Below are 21507 nucleotides of genomic sequence, written 5' to 3'. Positions count from 1 at the left end.
GGCTCCAACAGATCCCAGGAACAACATCAGAGCTCTCTGTCCAGAAGAGTGCAGTGCTAGGAACAGCTAAGATACTGCGCAGAACCCTCAAACTCCCAGGCTTCTAGTAGAGGACCCGAGGTTGAGGAAGACACATACCACCCATAGGGGTGAGAGGGGAATTTTTTTTTTTTATTATATATGTGTGTGCACCCTTTTAAATTTCCTTAAGATGTATACAGAAGGTCTGAACTAATTCTTTGTGTTACAATAGCACAAAGGAGCTGCAAAAACAGATCAGCGTTCCACTGTACTAGGCGCTGTACAAACAAGGACAACACCTTCCCAGACAAGAGACAACATGTAGATGAAACAGAAAACAAGGGTTGAAAGAACAAGGTAAAAGTACAGAGATTATCTGATAAAATAGGCACTAGTCTCAGATCGCTACTGCCTTTTCATGGTCAGGAGAGGTGTGTGATGCTGTATAAAATGGAAGATAACTAGTTGCACTAGTTTAGTCACCAGTGTTACAGAGTTGAAGTAAATCTTGTATAATGTATGTCACGTAAGGTATCTATGGAAAAGTTATAATCTGTTAAGTATGATTACCTGTTTAAATAAATTTATCACCATTGTATCTGAGGTAATAAATATTGGCTATGCATTTGTATATAAAATATGTTTTGTTCTTGAATGGCACCGACATGGCAAATTTACATCCAGACTAGCCACCCTTGTGTTGGGCCATCCATGGGTTGATGGACTATGCACTTGTCAATGGGCGATTGAGTAGACTCAACTCACCCAGTGAGCTCCTCTTGGAGATGTTTCAGAGAGCAGTGAGGCAATGGCTGCCCAATGGTTCAGCAAGGCACGTAAGGACATGTGACCTAAGACTCCATCTTTTGCCAGTATCTTTCCATGCACTTGGACTGAAAGTATAAATGAGACAGTGACATCACTTCTTGGTCTTCACTCCTGCTCCACTTCTCTGGACTGTAATTTCTAAAATCAAGGAAGCTTTGAACAAAGAACTGATGATCCCCCCAATCTTTGGAGTGATCGAGAGAAACTTATTGTAAGCTAGCAGACTTACCATCACTGCTATTATCCTGACCGACAGACTCTGAAATCAACTGTAATGAATACTATTCCTTTAAGCCTTTAATAACTTTCCTTTTCTTCTTTTCATTTTAAATAAATCTTTAATTAGTTTACTAAAGATTGGCATTTGGTGAGATCCTGAAAGCACATATTCACTTGGGGTGAGTGGCCATCTCCTTGGAATTGGAAGAACCTATAATATGTGATTTCTGGTTTTAATAATCATTTATCACAGAAGTCCAGATATGGGTGGTAAGCCAGGAGCTTGAATGCCTAAGGGGGACTATATTTTGGCTTCTTGTGATACAGGAGCTCACTTTTATTATTGGCTTTGTGACCTCTAATGGTAGAATAAACCACCAGTTTTTTTTGTTTTGGGGGGGGGGGGGGGGGGGGAAGAAGGAGGGTGTCTGCCTTACTTCTCAGTCTATCCTGAATTTGGCATTCTCAGCCGTGACCCATGTCAGGCAGCGTGACAAGGTGGTCCACAAGATTCACACCAATAAGTACTACAGAGCTATCTGAAGGAGGAGAAAGTGGGGGATTCACAGACTTTTACAAACATAAAAAAGGGGTAGCATGGGAAAAGACACAAAGGTGTTCTGACAGATAAGCAGAGTAAAGCAGATGAAGGCTGGCATGGTTGACAGTGATAGTAAAGATAGGGAAGAACTAACTGATAAAAGACCTTACAGATGAAGACAAGAAACTTGTGCCTGATCTGGAGGAGACGGGAAAGTCAACAGAGGGATGTGACCAGTTAGGTGGCCAAAAAAATGTAACATACCAGCAGCATTTTGAATGAACACTAGAATCTGCCAATCACAATGCACGGATGACAAAAACCTACAGATATTCCACATTTTGGTAATTTGTCGCACATTTCAGTTAATTCCTGCTTATAAACAAACTGGCTTATGATTGAGTAAGCCGACCCTCCCCCAACCCCTCCCCCCATCCCAAGATGGATAAGTAAAAATGGATAAGTAAAAATTTTCCACTCTATCAGTTACTTCTGTCATACACTGACAGGATTGAAGGTTGAGAGATATGTTGAAGATTGAGAGATATGCTGTTGCTTGCCTGGAGCGGAGCCGGAGCACAGCTCCAAAGCCCTGGTAAGAGGATATACACATTTAGGATTTTTATTCCTCAAACTTCCATTACATATTGTCTGGGGCAGTTGGGTGTGATGAGAATGACTTGAACTTCGCCATGATGGATCTTTTACAGAACTTGTGGGAGGACAGGCATACCTCAGGTGGTCTGCCCAGGATAACAGAAGGGCATCACCCCTGTGGTCACAGCTCACTGCTGTTCTGGAGCAGTAAATGTTGAACTTCCTGTTCATCTGGGAGAGTGAACGGGTCCCAGAATGGCCTTCCCCACTGAGTGAGGATTTCATTCAGGATGGAACTGTTTACCTCCCACTACATGGTCTGTGGACAAGTGCCTGCTCAGATTATCCACCAAAGAGTTCTGTGCCCCTGATACATATGTTGCAAAGTGTGAATTGTGGTTCCTGATGAACCCATTCTATAAACTGACTGCCTCTCTGAAAAGAGCAAGATATTTCACTCCACCTTGTTTGTTTATGTAGAAGACAGTCATCATGTTGTCTGATGTTACCTGGATATGATGGGACAGCGTAAGTGGGAAGAATGCATCACAGACTAGGTAGATGGCCCTTAATTCTATGAGATTAATATGCATCCTGCCCTGCTGAGTCATCCACATGCCTTGTGCAGTGACACGGTCCAGGTGTGCTCCACATCTCTGACGAGAATTGGGCATGTGAGAGAATCTTGATGATGCAAGTTGACGTGAATGATCTCTAGTACCCACTTATCCATTGTTATTGCCTTCCACTTGTGGCAAAAAGGGCAAGACCGCCACACCAAAGGTTTGAGGAGCCATAAGGAATGGCATCGATAAAGTTATGTGGTTCTCAAGTATCCCATCAAAAGTAAATCCTGGTTGGTGGGTGGGGTTGAACAGATGTGGTTGAGGTGGAAGAAGTTGCAAACCTAGGTCTTTCTATCCTCTGGCATTTACATACTGGTTCATAAGGGCATTGCTGATAGAACTGCTGAGGGAGGGGTCTTGGCTTATATACCTGTTTGTGGTATCTTATCTTAGGGACCAGGGTATAAATACCCAAGGAGTGGAGGGCCATCCTGCAGTCTTTTCATTGAAGAGATTACATTTGAGGAGCAAGTCCAAATGGTATTCTGGACCTCCCGGGGAAACCCCTGAAGAGCAGAGTCAAGATTCATGCCTCAGAATTGCCAGCATAGCTGTAGCTCTAGATGCAGCATCAACTGTGTCCATTGGTTTCGGGCCAATGGGTGTGTGAAGCTGGTGCTTGGGCAGCACACGCAGTCCCGTCGGCCCCCTGCCTAGAAGCTGGACCCACTTCTGGGGAGCAGCACGGTGTTGAAACAGGTAGGCACTAGCTTGCTTTAGCTGGGCAGCACTGCTGATGGGACTTTCAAGAACACATCTGGAAGGGGATCTGTTCATGTGTTTGCGAAAGTGCCCCTTACTGTAATGAGAGGCCTGAAGCAGCGATTCCCTGGGCTTAATAGCTCTGGCCCCTGCTCCAGAGCGCATGCTCGGGGGGTGCAGCTTACAGACTGAGGCCAATATACTGGGGGATGGAAGGGTTTCTCCTTGGCCTGCAGCTGATTCGGGTTTATTGTTCTTCTCCATGAGGTACTTGCTTAGTCAAAGTTCCTTTCCCTCATGGGTTTGAGGAAATAAGGAGCAGCAGAACTGTATGTGGCAGAGACATGACCCTCCTCAAAGCAGTAAAGACAGAGCTGGTGTTGATCACTAACTGAGACGGGACAGGAGACAGTTCTTAAACCTAGGGACTTTGGGCATAGTCCTTCTCCGCAAGAAGAGGATCTCCAAGGAAGGGAGAAACTAAAACTATACTAACCAGAATATAAAAATCATTAAAACACTAAGAATACTAACTACATACAATCATATTTACAAGTTTTGAAGACTATGTGAAGATAGCTTTGAACACAGAGGATTACCACTCAGGACATGTAGCAGTAAGAAGGAACTGGAGACGTGTCTATCCAGAGTAGCCCTTATGGCCTTGGTATGGAGCATGAAAGGAACAACTACACAGGCACAAACCAACAGACAATACTTGCTAGAAATCTCTGGTCTCAGGAACACAAGCACATACGTACCCACGTTTGGAATACAGACAGGGACCAGCACTAGAAGAAGAAATATTGGTTATGTGTCCCTATGATTTAGTCCAATATATCCTAGAAACACAGGTACCAGCAAAGAAATGACTACCTTAGGCTTTTGCTTCTGATCTTTAGTATGTGGTCAGTTGACAATGCCACCATAAATTAATTATTCATGAAGCACTAAGTTCACGTTATACTAATGTGTGTCTCAATTAGTGGGTGGCAATTCTGCTTCATCTGACTAGATATTTTGTCCAGCATGAGACAAACAACTGCTTATCCTCATTGAAAGTTCTCACATGCACCGTATGGGCAAGTTCCACCTTGTTCCCATCCCATCAGTTTTCCTAGTTTGAGATTTATATAGACAGATGCATTTTGGGCTGCAGAAATGTCAGTCCATGACAAATTTTAACTGTCGCTCTAAAAACCTATGGTGTACAATGGAAAAATCAGCCTATAGAAGCATGAATAATGCAGTTATATTTTCAATGCTACAGTTAAAAATGATAATGCATGAACATAAATACACTTACAATATGGCTCACCCTGTATGATAGCAAATAAAATGCTTAATTGCTTACCTTGTCTGGATATTACTTGTACACTAAGCTGTACTGTTCCATCTGTCTTTACTCCTTGATCAAAGAGACTGCGATCTGGGTCCAGCTTGATACAAGGAGGAAAATTTTTAAAATTACTAGACTTATAATTAAATGCTCTTATAAAGTTATCTTGTATATTCAGTTCAAAACTCTGTACATATATATCAGGGCATCAGAACACTTGAGTTCCTAACTGCAGCTATCAAATATTTTTAGTCTTAATCACCAACAGCGTGTGCAACACTGTACAAGTCATAGTATACATGCTCTTTATCCAGAGAAATTTCAAATCTAAAGAAGAAAAATTACTCCATTCTGATTAACAGTAGCTCCAATTAAAATATTTTAAAGGAACTTGTCAACCTCCAATCTGGTCAGTTTTAAAAGAAATTAGTTAAAAGCAGTTTGCTGCTGTGCAAGAGACCCCAAAAAATGCCAAAGGGGAAACAGTGACGCCAACTATAAACAACGTACTGTCAAAATGCAGAAAGTAAAAAAGAAAAACACTTCTCTCTCTAATCTTGGGTGGTAACTGCAACTATGCACAAAAGTATGACTTTTTTTTTTTTAAGCTGACAGTATCCCTTTAACACAGATATTTAATACTATTTAATAGTCGCTCACCACATCAATCAAAGATAGTTGTCTAGACCAGGGATAGGCAACCTATGGCACGTGTGCCAAAGGCGGCATGCGAGCTGATTTTCAGTGGCACGGACACTACCTGGGTCCTGCCACTGGTCCAGGGTGCTCTGCATTTTAATTGAATTTTAAATGAAGCTTCTTAAACATTTTAAAAACCTTATTTAAATTATTGTTGTATGTAAAATAGTTATGTATTATAGACTTACAGAAAGAGACCTCCTAAAAACATTAAAATGTATTACCGGCACACGAAACCTTAAATTAGAGTGAATAAATGAAGACTCGGCACCCCACTTCTGAAAGGTTGCTGACCCCTGGTCTAGACAGTCTTTGCTTTATGCCTCTGAAATACTACCTCATGCCACATTGGCTGTGATTCTGATTAATTCTTTAATGCATCTTTTACATGAACTTTAATACCTTTATTGTTACAGTACTATCTTCCTCTCTTGTACACAAACTTTCTGCAGAAAGTCATTTATTTCACTCAATAGTATATAAAAAAAAAAGCAGTGTGTTATTGATCTGTTCAGTACAACAGAATTCAAAGTGACATTTCACTCCCCAGCCACTGTGTGGAACCAGCTGGGAGCTATTTCCATCAGATAGCCCTACCCTCTGTGTCCTCTGGATAACAGCCCTAATCACTGATCAGTTATAACTGGTACTGGGAACCAGCTAGAGGCTGTTTCTATCAGGCCACAATCATAGACATCAACGAGACTACCTTCGTTTCTGTTTTCACCTTTTTATTTCTAGCAGAGGCAAAAAATTTGCTCTTCCCCCAACTTCCATTTTTAGGTGTTGGTAAACATTTTTTATATTCTGGGACAGAACATTGTGAGGCCCACTACAAAGAAGCATTTCTACGTAAAGGAGTCATTAGCTATGTTTTTGGCTCTTGAGAGCCTTATCTTTCCCTTCCTCTTTTCATCATTATATCAAATAAGGGCATGTCTTCACTAAAACTGCGGCAGCTGCGCCAAAAGTGATGGGAGAGGTCTTCCTGCCACTGTAGTTAATCCACTTCCCCGAAAAGGCAGTAGGTAGGTAATCTTCCATCCAACTGGTGATGTCTACATCAGGTGCTAGATCGGCTTCACTATGTTGCACAGGGGTATGAATTTCTCAGACCCTTGAGCAACATACCTAGCTCAACCTAATTTTTAGTGTATACCTGGCCAAAGAGACAGAAAGGGAAAGAGGGAGTTGGTTTTTCATCACTGATCTAATCAAAACCCCAAATGAGGCTAACAACACTGGGAGAAGATACATTCTTTTCATTCAGTGCCCTCCATGACTCCTTCGGTTATGTCTGCTTTAGAAGCAATTACATTAGCAGAACATAAATACTATTCCAGATCTTCACCGTATTCCACTCCCAACACCTTATTACAAGTGAATCTCTGCAATAAGCTAGACTCTGCTTCAAACAACATACTACAGAGGTTTAAAAAAAAATAAGATTACAGATTTCTATGCAGGGAGTGACAGCAAGAGTGCTAACAGGATGACAAATATAATGATTGTAAGCCTAATAAAATCCTCCATGATTAATTATAGTGATCAAATATTAAAGTTTGGGAGATTTGCAAATAGATCCTTATTAAGGATCTATCAGATAAACTGCATCCTTTACAGTTTCATTAATTGGTTCTTTAAATATACTGAAAGTCTACTGTAATCTTTTAAAAATACACTTTGTCAAACAAACTAACTCAGTGACTAGTCATTTTCACATCACAATAGGTCAATAATAGCATAACAAGGGAGGTGTGAAACAAAAATGTAATCTGCAGTTTTAGCAAATGTAACTTTTCAGTATTTCCTGAGCTCTGAAATAACTCTTAGTAGCTACAGAAAGTTGGCTTTATAATCTGAGTTCTATTCTTTGGGCCTTCAGACCTTGCCAATATTTCCTGCTAAATTAATTTACTTGAAAAATAAACTACATATGTATTTTTGACTATGACAACGAAGCCTTTTTTACTACCTCAGCTTCCTAATAAAAAAATACTAGTCACTGAAGAATCTAATTCAGATGTCAATATCTGATACATTGTGTCCTGAATATAGTATCTTGTGATAATTTTTCTGTTAACAGATATTTCTAAATTTGATTTTTTTATTATGGAAAGAATCTCTATGGTACACTTTTTGGCAAGAACTCTAGTTAGAAGACAGCTATAGGAAAAAATTAGATAACTGTTCATTTTTGTGCATTTGTATCAGGATCTAAATAAGGAAAAAAATGGAAAGAATTTAATATTTGCTATTCAATTCCTGTATTTTGTCTTTTGAAAAACTATACTCATTCTTCTGTAAACTTTAGAAAGAATGAAAAAAGTGACCTGTCTCACAAAGAAACTCTGAAAAACTACAACTTCACCTACAACTGTTACCTACAGCATTTTTGACCAACAACAAGGATAAATTTCAGCGTGATAGCCGTGTTAGTCTGTATCAGGAGAAAGAATGAGGAGTACTTGTGGCACCTTAGAGACTAACAAATTTATTTGGGTATAAGCTTTCGTGGGCTAAAACCCACTTCATCAGATGCATGCAGTGGAAAATACAGTAGGAAGATGGATAGATATACAGAGAACATGAAAAAACAGGTGTTGCCATATCAATTATAACGAGACTAATCAGTTAAGGTGGGCTATTAGCAGCAGGAGGAAAAAAAACTTTTGTAGTGATAATCAGGATGGCCCATTTCCAACAGTTGACAAGAAGGTGTGAGTAACAGTAGGGGGAAAATTAGCATGGGGAAATAGTTTACTTTGTGTATGGATAGATACAAAATCCATGTTTTCTTTCTGGGAAAACAGGGACGTAACTTCTCATCACTAGGAATGTCACTCCTACAGATAGTGCGATCAAACATTTGTTAGCAGCTCCTATTCTACAGATAAAGAAATATATACACATACTGTATTAATGTAAGAATGGCCATACTGGTTCAGACCAAAGGTCTATCTAGCCCAGTATCCCGTCTTCTGACAGTGGCCAATGCCAGGTGCCCAGAGGGAATGAACACAACAGGTAATCATCAAGTGATCCATCCCCTGTTGCCCATTCCCAGCTTCTGGCAGTGGAAGTTCCAGAACATAAGTTCTCATGTATGGTGAACAGTAACCATACACCAGGGCCAGCAAATCTAGTACATACTTCCTTTTAAATCTCCCTGTTACTATCCAACCAGGGTTGAAGTAAAGTGATTTCAGTGTATGCCAATAACCTCTCTCGAACTCTAGAGAATCTTTAGGTATTAACAAGTGTGGAAGGAAATTAGAAAGGTTACCAAGTCTTTATTTAATGGCTGTATTATTTAAGCTTTATAAAAATTATAATGAAATCAAATTGTATTGAAATCAAAAATCATCATCCAGGAAACTCTGCAGTAACCATCTATTTAAAAAAACATACATATTGTGATTTTTTTAAAAATGTTTTTGTATAACTGCAGAACAATCTTTACAACTAGACCTTGAAAAAATCAGAAAACACAAAACAATGCTGTGTAAAGTTCTTCTGGCTTCTAAATTCAGAAAATCTGAAAAAGTGCAACTCCTACAGGAAACAGCAAGTAGCCAGGACTTCAGGGAACAGTATATACACCTGACCTAAGATACACTAAGAATTATGTTCCAAGGTACGATCTGTACTTTCAAAATTATGTTTATTTCCCGCCCCCAAAAATTGACAAGACATTCTGCTACTGAGATACATTTCTGACATGAACCCTAGTTTTATTTGCAGTAAATTAGCAATTAGTGGGTACATATTATAAACAGTTTGAAGTTCATGAGGCTGGCATTTGTAAGATTAGACTTTTAACTGTAAACAATTTAGCAAACTGAAGAGTGAGACCCCCTATATAAAGATCAGAGTGGAGGAAAGGGACTGAATTAGTCTCAGAGTACAGTTTGAACCCTCAGAAGAAGTTTTTCAACCCTCCATGATTTACCTGGATATCTTGCAGGCAGATTTCATGTGCATCCAAGGAACACTGAAGTCTTGGTTCCAACAACTTCTTAAGGTTTCCAACTGGTTCATTGATGTCAATAGCCTGACTCACAAATTCTGCTGTGGTGTACGTCTGCTCAACGATGCTTAAACACCAAAGGATCAAAGAATTGATCATTAACCGATTGTTAACAAAACAGCTTTGAAAATGCACTAGCTGTGTGTTCTCCTATGGTAATAAAAGCTATAGCTAGGTTAAAACAAATTGGAGATAAGCTATGCAAAGTGAATGTTGATGCCAGAAATTTTAAGTCTATTGAAAGCCCTACTGAGGGTATGAGAGCTGGGGTCAACAGACTCAAGCCTGCAGCACTCAAGTTAAGGGCTCTAAAAACAGCTGTAGACAGCTCTTTGAAGTTGCAGCTGGGGCTGGAGCTCTGACTCTGAAGACTAGGAATAGAGAGAGTAGGGTGATGAGATGTTTTTACTCGATGACACTCTGGTCTTTTTTTCCAAGTGGTTCCATTTAATTTAAATCCAGCAATGTGTGAATAGTTAGAACTACAAGTCATTTAAAAGACACTCTGATTTGCACGTTTGGATTTGTCTTACATTTATATTCCATCTCAGACAGCTTGTTGCTATTCCTTAAAACTGGGCACCAGCTATTTTTGAATTAAAAAAAAATTATAATTAAGCAGTTTTTAAGCTACTGATATCTTTTTGTGAATAGTACTTAGACAACTGCAATGTTTCTGAATACGTGAGTTTTGAGATAAGTATTTTAAAAGGATGTTTTTTTTAAATTGCGCCACTTATCGAATGTCTGTGTTCTTCTATTTGTCCAAATGTATTCCATCACAATTAAAATCTGAAACAAATATTAAAATTGGCAGGTGCAAGATGCAACTGTTAGGGGCAAAAATAGTAAGATGTTTAAATAAAAATCTGCCATTTTTAAAAACGAGAATTCTGCCAATAAAAACGGGAAAAACAAAACAAAACCCCAAACATGGTGACTAAAAAATCATGTACACAAGTCAAAAGGAATAGAAATAGTCACTTCCTGCACTCTCCAAAGGTCACCAAACGGCATAACTGAGGAACAGAATTTAAGTGACTTGTCAATAGTTAAGTAGGAGATTTGGGGAAATGACGGGAGCAGAACCTGATCTCAGAAATGCTAGGACAATATAACTCACTGACTCAATTTATTTCCCAAATCTCTAATTAGTTAGAAAAATTTTAAAATGAGGATAATGCTTGCTCACTTCTGTATTCATTCCCCCAAATGAAAAAGAACTAGATGAGTGCAAAGAAACTAGCTAATGTGTTTGGAAATGCCAACATTTTTCAGATGGGCTAACGCAGGACCTATCCTGAAGGCTGCTCTGTGTTGGCAGATCGCTGCACCCACAAACAGCCCCTATCCTTTTATTTGATTTTTTAAAAATGTTTATATGTATATTTCCAGACCAACAAAAGGAAAATGAACAGACTTAGGGGGCAAAAGTCAAGACACTAAGAAATACCAAAAACCCACTTAAAAGGATTCTCACTCTAAATATCACCACTTACAAAACCCAAGTGCTTAAAAGCAAGGAAGTGAAATAGTTAATGACATAAGTCTTACACTGCCCATGTCAACATTTCACTTTCTTCATAAAAATGCAGATTTTATCACAAAACAAACTTTATTCCAAAATAAAATACTGCTCTTTTATTAGTAATAAACAAACAATACAAAATCTTTCCTAAAACAAGTTTTATGTTTAGATGGCACTATGATCAGCCACATATAAAAGTCCACATACATATTTTTATCTTAGAATACATCAAAAATCATTTCATGTATTAGAGTTAAGACTGTTACATTGTGATAAATTATGTATTTCTTTATATCCAAGGTCTGGACAATCCAGGTAAATAGATTATCACAAGGATGTGTAATCAATGGTTACCCGAGACTATATAATTACCTGACAATTTGAAATTATTAGCATCTTGTTTGACTTTGAAAACCCTGTTGGTATCCAAGGAACTCCTGCAGAATATTAACAAACTTGGGTATTTGTTGTGATGGTGACACTGCAGTTAACGTAATGAAAATGTATGCCCATAACGAGATTCCTTCTCTCTACTCCACTCACAACAGCAAGCAAAATGCTCTGGTGACTCCCCTTTAAACAGAAAAGGGATGGAAGAAGATTCCATGGCAGTTGAAAAATAAAGAGAAAGTGGACCCTCCCCGCCCCCAACACACACACACACCTTCCTGGTCACCAGGAGAGCGAGGGTATGAAGTGTTAACAGGAGCTGGGCAGAGCACAACAGCAATACAGCACCAGGAAAGTGATGATGAACTGGAGAAAGGGAAGAAACTGACAGACCAGGGAAACAAAAGAGCTGCGAAATCCACCTGGCAGGTAGGAATGACTCTGGCATCACCTGGAACTGGGGAAGGAGTTGAATTGTTGCCATCTTTTGTTAAATAATTTTTTCTCTTTGATCCTCCAAGAAATCTGTGAGGAAATAATTAGTCCTGGGAGGGATAAATGGGGTTTAGTGCAATAGCATTCAGACATTTATATAGAGCACTGCAGTGACTCACTTGCAGCCACAGCTTCCAGAGCAGGGCACATATGCGTATCCAGCCTCATTGTGGTGCAAGTCTAAAGGTTAGCATATAGTAAGGACAGACAGCAGGATAAAGTAGGCATTTAGCTAGGAATATTAGTCAACAAAGGAAAGAAAATGATTATAGTACAGAGCAGGTAGAAAAATTTCACTCTACGTTTTCATATTAAGAATGGGTCAAACTCCATGCACACTGCAGATAACATAAAAGGATACAGAAGTTTGCAAGCTATAAGGAGAAACCTGAAGAGTGACCTTGGTTTTGTTATCTACTTTTAAAGCTATGTTGACCCAGACACCTTATTAAATGGTATGGAGTTTTGATCCTAAGGAGAGCTTTGAAAGGCTGGCTTATACACAGAAGAAGCTGTGATGGTACTCCCAAAAGGCTTTATGGAAATATGCTTAGAATGTGTTTTATGCTACATATGCCATGCAACATATCTCTGTAAAGGTTATGATCTACTGGATGTATTAATCCTATTTGTATGCATGTATCGTTTTTGTATTCGAAGTTATGAATGTTGGCTGTGTATGGGCTTGATTTCTAAATAACCGTAGTACAGCATTTGGTCAGTTCCTGGAGAAAGGAATGTTGAAATTAAGTACCTACATAAGAAACATGTAAAGTACAATGGATCTTGGAAAGCTCCAATCCACATAAGACATTTTCTTGAGGAAGTTCAAGGTAGCATATAAACAATGGATGCTATCTGTAAAAACTGTGAGTCATGCATGGACATGTGACTTGCCCAGGTGACTCCTGAACTCCATCTTGGAGCTAGACTTTGCATACAAGTAAGGAGGGAGTCACCACCCACAAGAGAAAGTCTGTTTAAACCCCTGGGAGACCCCTCCATTTTGTCTTCAGCTGGCTAAAGAAAGAGTCTCTCTAACCCCCAGAATACTTGAAAGAAAATTGAACAAAGGACAGTGTGCACAGAGTGTGAGTGATTGCTAGACCCAGGCTAAAAGGAGATTAGTCCAGGGGTAGGCAACCTGTGGCACGTGAGCTGATTTTCAGTGGCACTCGCACTGCCCAGGTCCTGACCACCTTTCCGAGGGGCTCTACATTTTAATTTAAATTTTAAATGAAGCTTCTCAAACATTTAAAAAACCTTATTTACTTTACATACAACAATAGTTTAGTTATATATTATTGACTTATAGAAAGAGACCTTCTAAAAATGTTAAAATGTATGACTGGCATGCAAAACCCTTAAATTAGAGTGAATAAATGAAGACTCAGCACACCTCTTCTGAAAAGTTGCCGACCCCTGGATTAGTTTATAAAAGGAAACATTCTGGAACTGGTGAAGATGTTATCTGTATTTAGTTTGATTAGACATAGATTTGCACATTTTATTTTATTTTGCTTGGTGACTTACTTTGTTCTATCTGTTACTACTTGGAACCACTGAAATCCTACTTTCTGTATTTGATAAAATCACTTTTTACTTATTAATTGACCCAGAGTATGCATTAATACCTGAGGGAGCAAACAGCCATGCATCTCTCTATCAGTGTTACAGAGAGCGAACAATTTATGAGTTTACCCTGCATAAGCTTTATACAGGGTAAAATGGATTTATTTGGGTTAAGGACCCCATTGGGAGTTGGGCATTGTAGTGTTAAAGACAGGAACACTTCTGTGCTGCTTTCAGGTAAACCTGCAGCTTTGGGGCAAGTAATTCAGACCCTGGGTCTTTGTTGGAGCAGACGGGAGTGTTTGGCTCAACAAGACAGGGTGCTTGGGCCCTGAACTGGCAGGGAAGGCAGGGGTAGAAGTTGTCTTGGCACATCAGGCGGGAGCTCCCAAGGGGGGTTCTGTGATCCAACCCATCACAAAAACTAAATATAGGAGAATACTCAATTTGTTAAAAATAAAGAGGAAATCAGACTTAAGAAGCAGGATTTCTGTTGTCCAGTTATATGTTTGTCTCTAATGCAAAGGGGCTAATACCTGAAAGAAGCTCTTTAAGAATATCAGGGGGTAGTCATGTTAGTCTGGATCTGTAAAAGCAGCAAAGAGTCCTGTGGCGCCTATTAGACTAACAAGAGTAGGTAACAGAAGAATGATTTTTTTTTTTTTTTTAATGTAGACAGTGACAAGCAGTAGCAGCAGATTTAGACAGAGAAGTAAGGTAACTCATGTAGAGAAAAAGGCTTTTAATCTCTGGTATTTGTAGCAATGGTGGCTGTGCAGTTAATGTCATGGATATTATCTTCCCCCTCGGTTCTAGTTACAAACTGCTTTGGTTTCAATCCCTTTGATGGGAAAAGTGATGCCAGAAAGTTGGAATCAGAAGTTTCTATAGCACTTGGGAATGGCAGCTAGAGAAGAACATACTGATTTAATGGCTGTACACATACTGCAGAATTCACAAACATGCTCCTGGGGAGTTGTCGAGGTAGTGAAAGTGAAGTGAAGAAAGGAAAGAGAAGAAACTAACAAAACCAGAGTAAAAGTAGCAGACAAAAAAAAAAAAATGACTGAGAAAACACAAACAATGCAGACCCATCATACGCTGTAGTCAGGGTATTGAAAAAGTCTTAATTGCTGCTTGACGATTTGTTTAGTTCTAAAAGTGATTTTCATTTCTACAATAAGTTTGTTTTTACTATAATCATTTAGTCTGACAAAGAGTAAATGACCTAAGGGAAAATAGCATAGAAGAAATATTTATAGAATGTGCTAAGCGGATTAGAAATGGCAGTCACAACAATTAACAACAGGATACTATGGGCCATCCTAAGCAAGTTACATCTTTTGTGTTATGGCTTCCTTTTGGCATAGTAAAACAACTTTTTTCCATTAGTCTGATTTTCCTATGTCCAGGCCAAAAGCACTAGATCTTTATGGATAGAAATTCCATGCTTAAAAAAACAAAAGCATAGCAGCAGGAATATTCTACCAACCACCTGACCAGGATGGTGACAGTGACTGTGAAATACTCAGGGAGATTAGAAAGGCTACAAAACCAGAAAACTCAATAATAATGGGAGATTTCAACTATCCCCATATTGACTGGGCACATCACCTCAGGTTGGGATATAGAGCTAAAATTTCTACACACCATTAATAACTGCTTCTTGGAGCAGCTAGTCTTGGACCCTACAAGGGGAGAGACAATGGCTGATTTAGTCCTAAGTGGCACACAGGATCTGAGCCCAAGAAGCAAATATAGCCGAACTGCTTGGTAACAGCAGCCATAATGTAATTCAATTCAACATCCTTATAGAGGGGAAAATACCAAAGAAATGTACCACAGCAGCATATAACTTTAAAAAGAGCAAATACACAAATATGAGAAAGTTAGTTAAACAGAAATTAAAAAGGAAAGGTCAAGAATGAAATGCCTGCAAACTGCATGGAAACTATTTAAAAACACCATAATAGAGCCTCAAACTAAATGTATCCTCCTACCCACCCCAGAAACAAAAACAAAAACAGTAAGAGAACAAACAAAAAAAAAAAAAACAAAAACAAAAAACCAACCCCTCCCCCCAAAAATGCCACCATGCCTCCTAAATAACAGAGTAAAAGAGGTGGTTAGAAACAAAAAGACATGATTTAAAAATTGGAAGTCAAATCATACTGAGGAAAACAGAAAGGGGCATAAACTCTGACAAGTCAAGTATAAAAGCATGATCTAAAAAACAAAAAGGAGTCTCATAAAAAATGGAAACTAGGTCAGATTACAAAGGATGAATACAGGCAAACAACACAGGAATGCAGGGGCAAGATTAGAAAGGCAAAAGCACAAAATGAGCTCAAAACTAGCTATGGAAAAAGGGGAAAACAAGACGACTTTTCATCAATACGTTAGAGCAGAAGGACAAGACCCAAGGACAGGTTTAGGCCCATTGCTCATGAGGAGGAGAAACAGTAACAGAAAACTTGGAAATGGCAGAGATGCTTAATGATTTCGTTTCAGTCGTCACTGAGAATGCCTAACATAGTGATGCTTATGGGAAGGGGGTAGTTTAGAAGATAAAATAAAAAAAAGAACAAGTTAAAAATCACTAGAAAAGCTAGATCCTGCAGGTCACTGGGGCCTGATGAAATGCATCCTAGATACTCAAGGAGTTAAGTAGAGGAGGTATCGAAGCTCTAGCTATTATCTTTGAAAATCACGGGAGACAGGAGAGATTCCAGAAGCCTGGAAAAGGGCAAATATAGTGCCCATCCTATAAAAAGGGAAATAAAAACAACCCAGGAAACTACAGACCAGTTAGTTTAACTTCTGTGCCAGGGAAAATAAGGAGTAAGTAATAAGGAATCAGTCTCAAAACACTTGGAAGGTGGTAAGGTGATAGGGAATAGCCAGTATGGATTTGTAAAGAACAAATCATGTCAAAACCAATGCTGATAGGTTTCTTTGACAGGACAACGAGTCTTGTGGATAAGAGAGAAGTGGGGATGTGGTATACCTAGACTTTAGTAAGGCATTTTATACAGTCTCGCATGATATTTTATCTGTTAAAACTAGGCAAATACAACTTAGATGCGGCTACAACGGTGGGTGCATAACTGCTGGATAACCGTAACTCAGACAGTAGTTTTAATGGTTTCCAATCCTGCTGGAAAGGTAAACAAGTGGGGTTCCGCAGGGGTCTGTTTTGGACTGGCTTCTGTTCTAGCTTCATCAACGACTTAACATTGCATAGAAAGTATGATTATTAAGTTTGCAGATGATATCAAACTGGAGGGATTGCAACTGCTTTGGAGGACAGGGTCATATTCAAAATGATCTGGACAAATTGGAGAAATGGTCTGAAGTAAACAGGATGAAGTTTAATAAGACAAATGCAAAAGTGCTCCACTAGGAAGGAACACTCAGTTTCACACATCAGACTGGAAGAGACTGTCTAGAAGGAGTGGGCAGAAAGAGATCTAGGGTTATAGCAGACACCAAGCTAAATATGAGTCAACAGTGTGATACTGTTTGCAAAAAAACAAACGTGATTCTGGATGCATAAACAGTGTGTTATGAGCAAGACACGAGAAGTCAATTCTTCGCTCTACTCTGCACTGGTTAGGCCTCAACTGGAGTATTGTGTCCAGTTCTGGGCACTGCATTTCAAGAAGATGTGGGGAAATTGGAGAGGGTCCGAGAAAGAGCAACAAGAATGATTAAAGATCTTGAGAACATGACCTACGAAGGAAGCTGAAAGAATTGGGTTGTTTAGTTTGGAAAAGAGAAGACTGAGAGGGGACATGATAGCAGTTTTCAGGTATCTAAAAGGGTGTCATCAGGAGACAGAGAAAACTTGTTCACCTTTAGCTTCCAATGATAGAACACAAAGCAATGGGCTTAAACTGCAGCAAGGGAGATTTAGGTTGAACATAGGAAAAAAGTTCCTAACTGTCAGGGTGGTTAAACACTGGAATAAATTGCCTAGGGAGGTTGTGGAATCTCCATCTCTGGAGATATTTAAGAGTAGGTTAGATAAATGTCCTAATCAGGGACAGTCTAGACAGTATTTGGTCTGCCGAGTAGGGCCAGGGACACGGACTCGACCTCTCGAGGTCCCTTCCAGTCCTAGAGTCTATGAATACAAGCCAAAGAATTTGAACAGCAACTAGCAAAAGACACAAAAACTAACAGCAAAATAGGAACCTCAGAAGCAGGAAGCCTGCCAAACAATCAGTGGGGACACTGGATACTCAAAGTGCTCAAGGAACACTCAAGAACGAGAAGGCGACTGCAGAGAACGTAAATGAATTCTTTGCACTGGTCTTCCCTGCAGAGAATTCGAGGGAGAGTCCCACACCTGAGCAGTTCTTTTTAGATGACACAGCTGAGGAATTGTCCCAGATTGAGGGGTCAATAGAGATGGTTTTGGAACAAATTGATAAACAGTAATAAGTCACCAGGACTAGATGGTTCTGAAGGAATTCAAACATGAAACAGTAAAACTACTAATTGCAGTATATGAATCAGCCTCTGTACCAGATGTCTACAGGATAGCTAATGCAACACCAATTTTTAAAAAAGGCTCTATATGCAACCCTGACAATTACAAGCTGGTAAACTCAACTTAATTAACTGGCAAATTGGTTGAAATTATAATGAAGAACAAAATTATCGGACACACAGATGAACATGGTATGTTGGAGAAGAGTTAACAGTGGTAAAGGAAATTCATGCCTCACCATTCTATTAGAACCCTTTGAGGATGTCAACAAACATGGTCAAGGATGATCCAGTGAATATTGTGTATTTGGATTTTCAGAAAGCCCTTGACAAGGTCCCTCACCTTGGGCTCTTAAGCAAAGTAAACAGTCATGGGATAAGACGAAAGGTCCTCTCATGGATCAGTAAACGGTTAAAAGATAGGAAACAAAAGGTAGGAATAAACTGTCAGTTTTCACAGTGTAGAGAGGTAAATATCAGGGGGGTTCACCAAGGAACTGTAATGGGATCAGTCCTGTTCAACATTTTCGTAATTGATCTGGAAAAAGGGGTGAAGAATGAGATGGCAAAGTTTGCAGACGATACAAAAATCACTCAAGATAGTTAAGTCCAAAGCTGACTAAGAAGAGTTACAAAGGGATCTCAGTAAACTGGGTGACTGGGCAACAAAATGGCATATGAAGTTCAATGTTGATAAATGCAAAGTAATAACAAGGGAAAACATAAGCCCAACTATACATACAAAATGATGGTCTATATTAGCTGTTACCACTCAAAAAATGGAACTTGGAGTCATCGTGGACAGTTCTTTGAAAACATCTGCTCAATGTGAAGCAACAGTCAAAAAAGCTTACAATGTTAGGAACCATTAAAAAAGGGATAGATAGTAAGATAGGAAATATCATAATGCCACTAAATAAACCCATGATACACCCAGACCTTGACTGCTGCATGCAATTCTGGTTGACCATATCAAAAAAGATATATTAGAACTGGAAAAAAAGACAGAGAAAGGCAACAAAAATGATTAAGAGTATGAAATAGCTTCCATCTGAGGAGAGGTTAAAAAGACTGGGATTGTACAGCTTAGAAAAAGAGATAACTAAGTGGGGATATGATAGAGGTCTATAAATTTAGAAATACTGTGGATAAAGTCAACAGAGAAGTGTTTTTCACCCCTTCACTTAACAGAAGAACCAGGGGTCACTGAATGAAATTAACAGGCAGCAGGTTTAAAATAAACAAAAGGGAGTACTTCTTCATGCAATGCATAGTCAACATGTGGAACTCATTGCCACAGGATGTTGTGAAGTCCAAAAACATAACAGGGTTCAAAAAAGAATTAGATAAGTTCATGGAGGACAGATCCATCAAAGACTTGTAGCCAGGATGGTCAGGGACAACCTCATGCTCTAGGTGTCTATAAGTCTGAATGGTAGAAGATGGGACTGGACAACAGGGGATGGATCACTTGATAATTGCCCTGGTCTGTTCATTCCCTCTGAAGCAATTGGCATTGGCTACTGTTGGGCTAGATGGACTATTGGTCTGACTCAATATGGCCATTCTTATGTTCTTAAATAAGAGCTCAGTCTTTTCCCCACTGAATACAATGACAAGACAGACTGATTTCTATAGGAGCAAGACCTAAATACTAAATCTGATAAAAACTGTAAACTATTTTCAGCTCAAGTGACACAACTAGTAAGCAATACTGATTGATTGTAAGCACTTACCTTTCTTCAGTGCACTCCTGTTTCTCAGTCCCATCAATTTCTATTTCTATCAACTCCTCTGCATCTCTTTTAGTCATGGCTAAAACGTCTGAAAAACAGGCCTGCAAAAGAAAAATTGTTAAAGTAGTTTCATGAATTACAGGGAAGCAAAATTTGAGCATTATAGTTTCACATAAAAATTATTTGTTAATTCCATATATTTTTTAACAAAAATGTTTTCAGCTGCAAACTCTAAAGCCAATTACACAGCTCTAAAATGGAAGAGTGCTGCAGAAACCATGAAGCAGCTGACAATGCTTGTTCTGGCAAATGGAAATAGTAAGTTGATGGTTTTGTTTTTTTCTGGGAGGAGGCAAATTCGGGAATTTAAACAGACATATAGGTGCAGAAATCATACATCCTGAGGTAGCTTTTGTTCTCTTCCTTTGGAGACTTCTACTCTTACTGGATGCTGTATGAACTGGTCAGGTTTACCTTTCATTGGATAACAACATTTAAATTTCAAATTGTTTTAAAAATACTTGAGAGATTTTGCTGTCCCATTTATATTATATACTGTCCTCTGAAGAAATATGAAAGCTATTGACAGCTATAAAATTTTCCCTAAAAATATATTATATTAAATATGTTAAGTATTTTTGTTATTTTTTTTAAAATCACTTTGCATCTTATAGGTGAACGTATTCAGTATTAATCTACAAAACACCTAATAAACAAAAGATTTTACATCTGAGGTCTCTTATTTCTCACCAGGTTCAATGATCAATGCATGTAGATGAAAATGCATCTGGTAGTCACCTAATTTGTGCAGTATGTTAGCGTCAGACTATTCTTTTGGGCAGTTTTTCATATTTATTATTTTTAATCTTTCTCCAAAGTGAGGACAGCATTAGATTAACAGCCAAAGAATTTAAAACTTATTTTTATCTTTATCTTAAATCCACCTAAGAGCTGCAGAATTCAGCAGCTGGCTTGTTAAGCAGCATTTCTTTTTGTGAGCACATCAAATGTGAACTCAACCTGCCTAGATCATAGTCCATTGGCTCCTTCATTTTTAAGATTTTGTTTGACCTGTAAAACCCTAAATGGCCTGGGACCTAGTTAACCAAGAGACTTCTGTCACTGTGATCCATTGCCAGAGTTGTGGAAAGCAGAGGCTCCTAAGCTAGACAATGCCCCCACCGCCCACTGGTACAAGAGAGAGGAGGCTGCTAGCAGGTGTCCAGTAACCACTTAGTTAACCTCCAGGACACACTTCAAGGCCTCTCTTTTTCTCCACAGAACGTAAAGATTTACAGAGATGGGCATGGCTGGGTAGTGATAGGAAGATGACCAGTAATTTGGAGGGTAGGGGAAGGATTGCATTTGTTTTATGCTGCGGCCCAGTTATTGTGATCAGTGGGTAATTGCTGTAGTTTGTCTGTGTTAGTGAAGTATACTTTAAGAAACTGTTAAGGGCCCCAAGGTTTGGCATTAGGTGCATTTCTATTTATAATAAAAATAATCAGACCAAATGGTGCTCCAATCATAACTAGAGCCTCTTAGTGCTATTTGAGTATAAGTATTGGAATAAGGATACAAATATAAACAAGTAATTGTGAAACAGACTAGTGTGAATGTTTCTGTGGCTAAGAACTGTGAGCAGAGAACAAAGTAACCAATTAATTCCCTCTACTATATAGGCTATGAA

The 21507-nt window shown here is 39.0% G+C and overlaps 1 protein-coding gene across 1 annotated transcript in view; it reads right to left on the bottom strand.

Moving 5' to 3' along the window:
* GABPA (GA binding protein transcription factor subunit alpha) overlaps positions 1 to 21507 on the bottom strand; it is a 48782-nt gene that overhangs the window by 25896 nt on the left and 1379 nt on the right. Inside the window, exons 2-4 of the mRNA XM_032781928.2 lie at positions 19818 to 19918; positions 9525 to 9669; positions 4889 to 4973 (exon numbers count right to left, since the gene is read on the bottom strand). Coding sequence (XP_032637819.1) covers positions 4889 to 4973; positions 9525 to 9669; positions 19818 to 19918 — 331 coding nt within the window. The remainder of the gene's footprint in view (positions 1 to 4888; positions 4974 to 9524; positions 9670 to 19817; positions 19919 to 21507) is intronic.

Source organism: Chelonoidis abingdonii, chromosome 1 (assembly GCF_003597395.2).
Source record: "Chelonoidis abingdonii isolate Lonesome George chromosome 1, CheloAbing_2.0, whole genome shotgun sequence".
NCBI classification, from domain to species: domain Eukaryota; kingdom Metazoa; phylum Chordata; order Testudines; family Testudinidae; genus Chelonoidis; species Chelonoidis abingdonii.
This window is presented reverse-complemented; position numbering and strand designations above follow the sequence as displayed.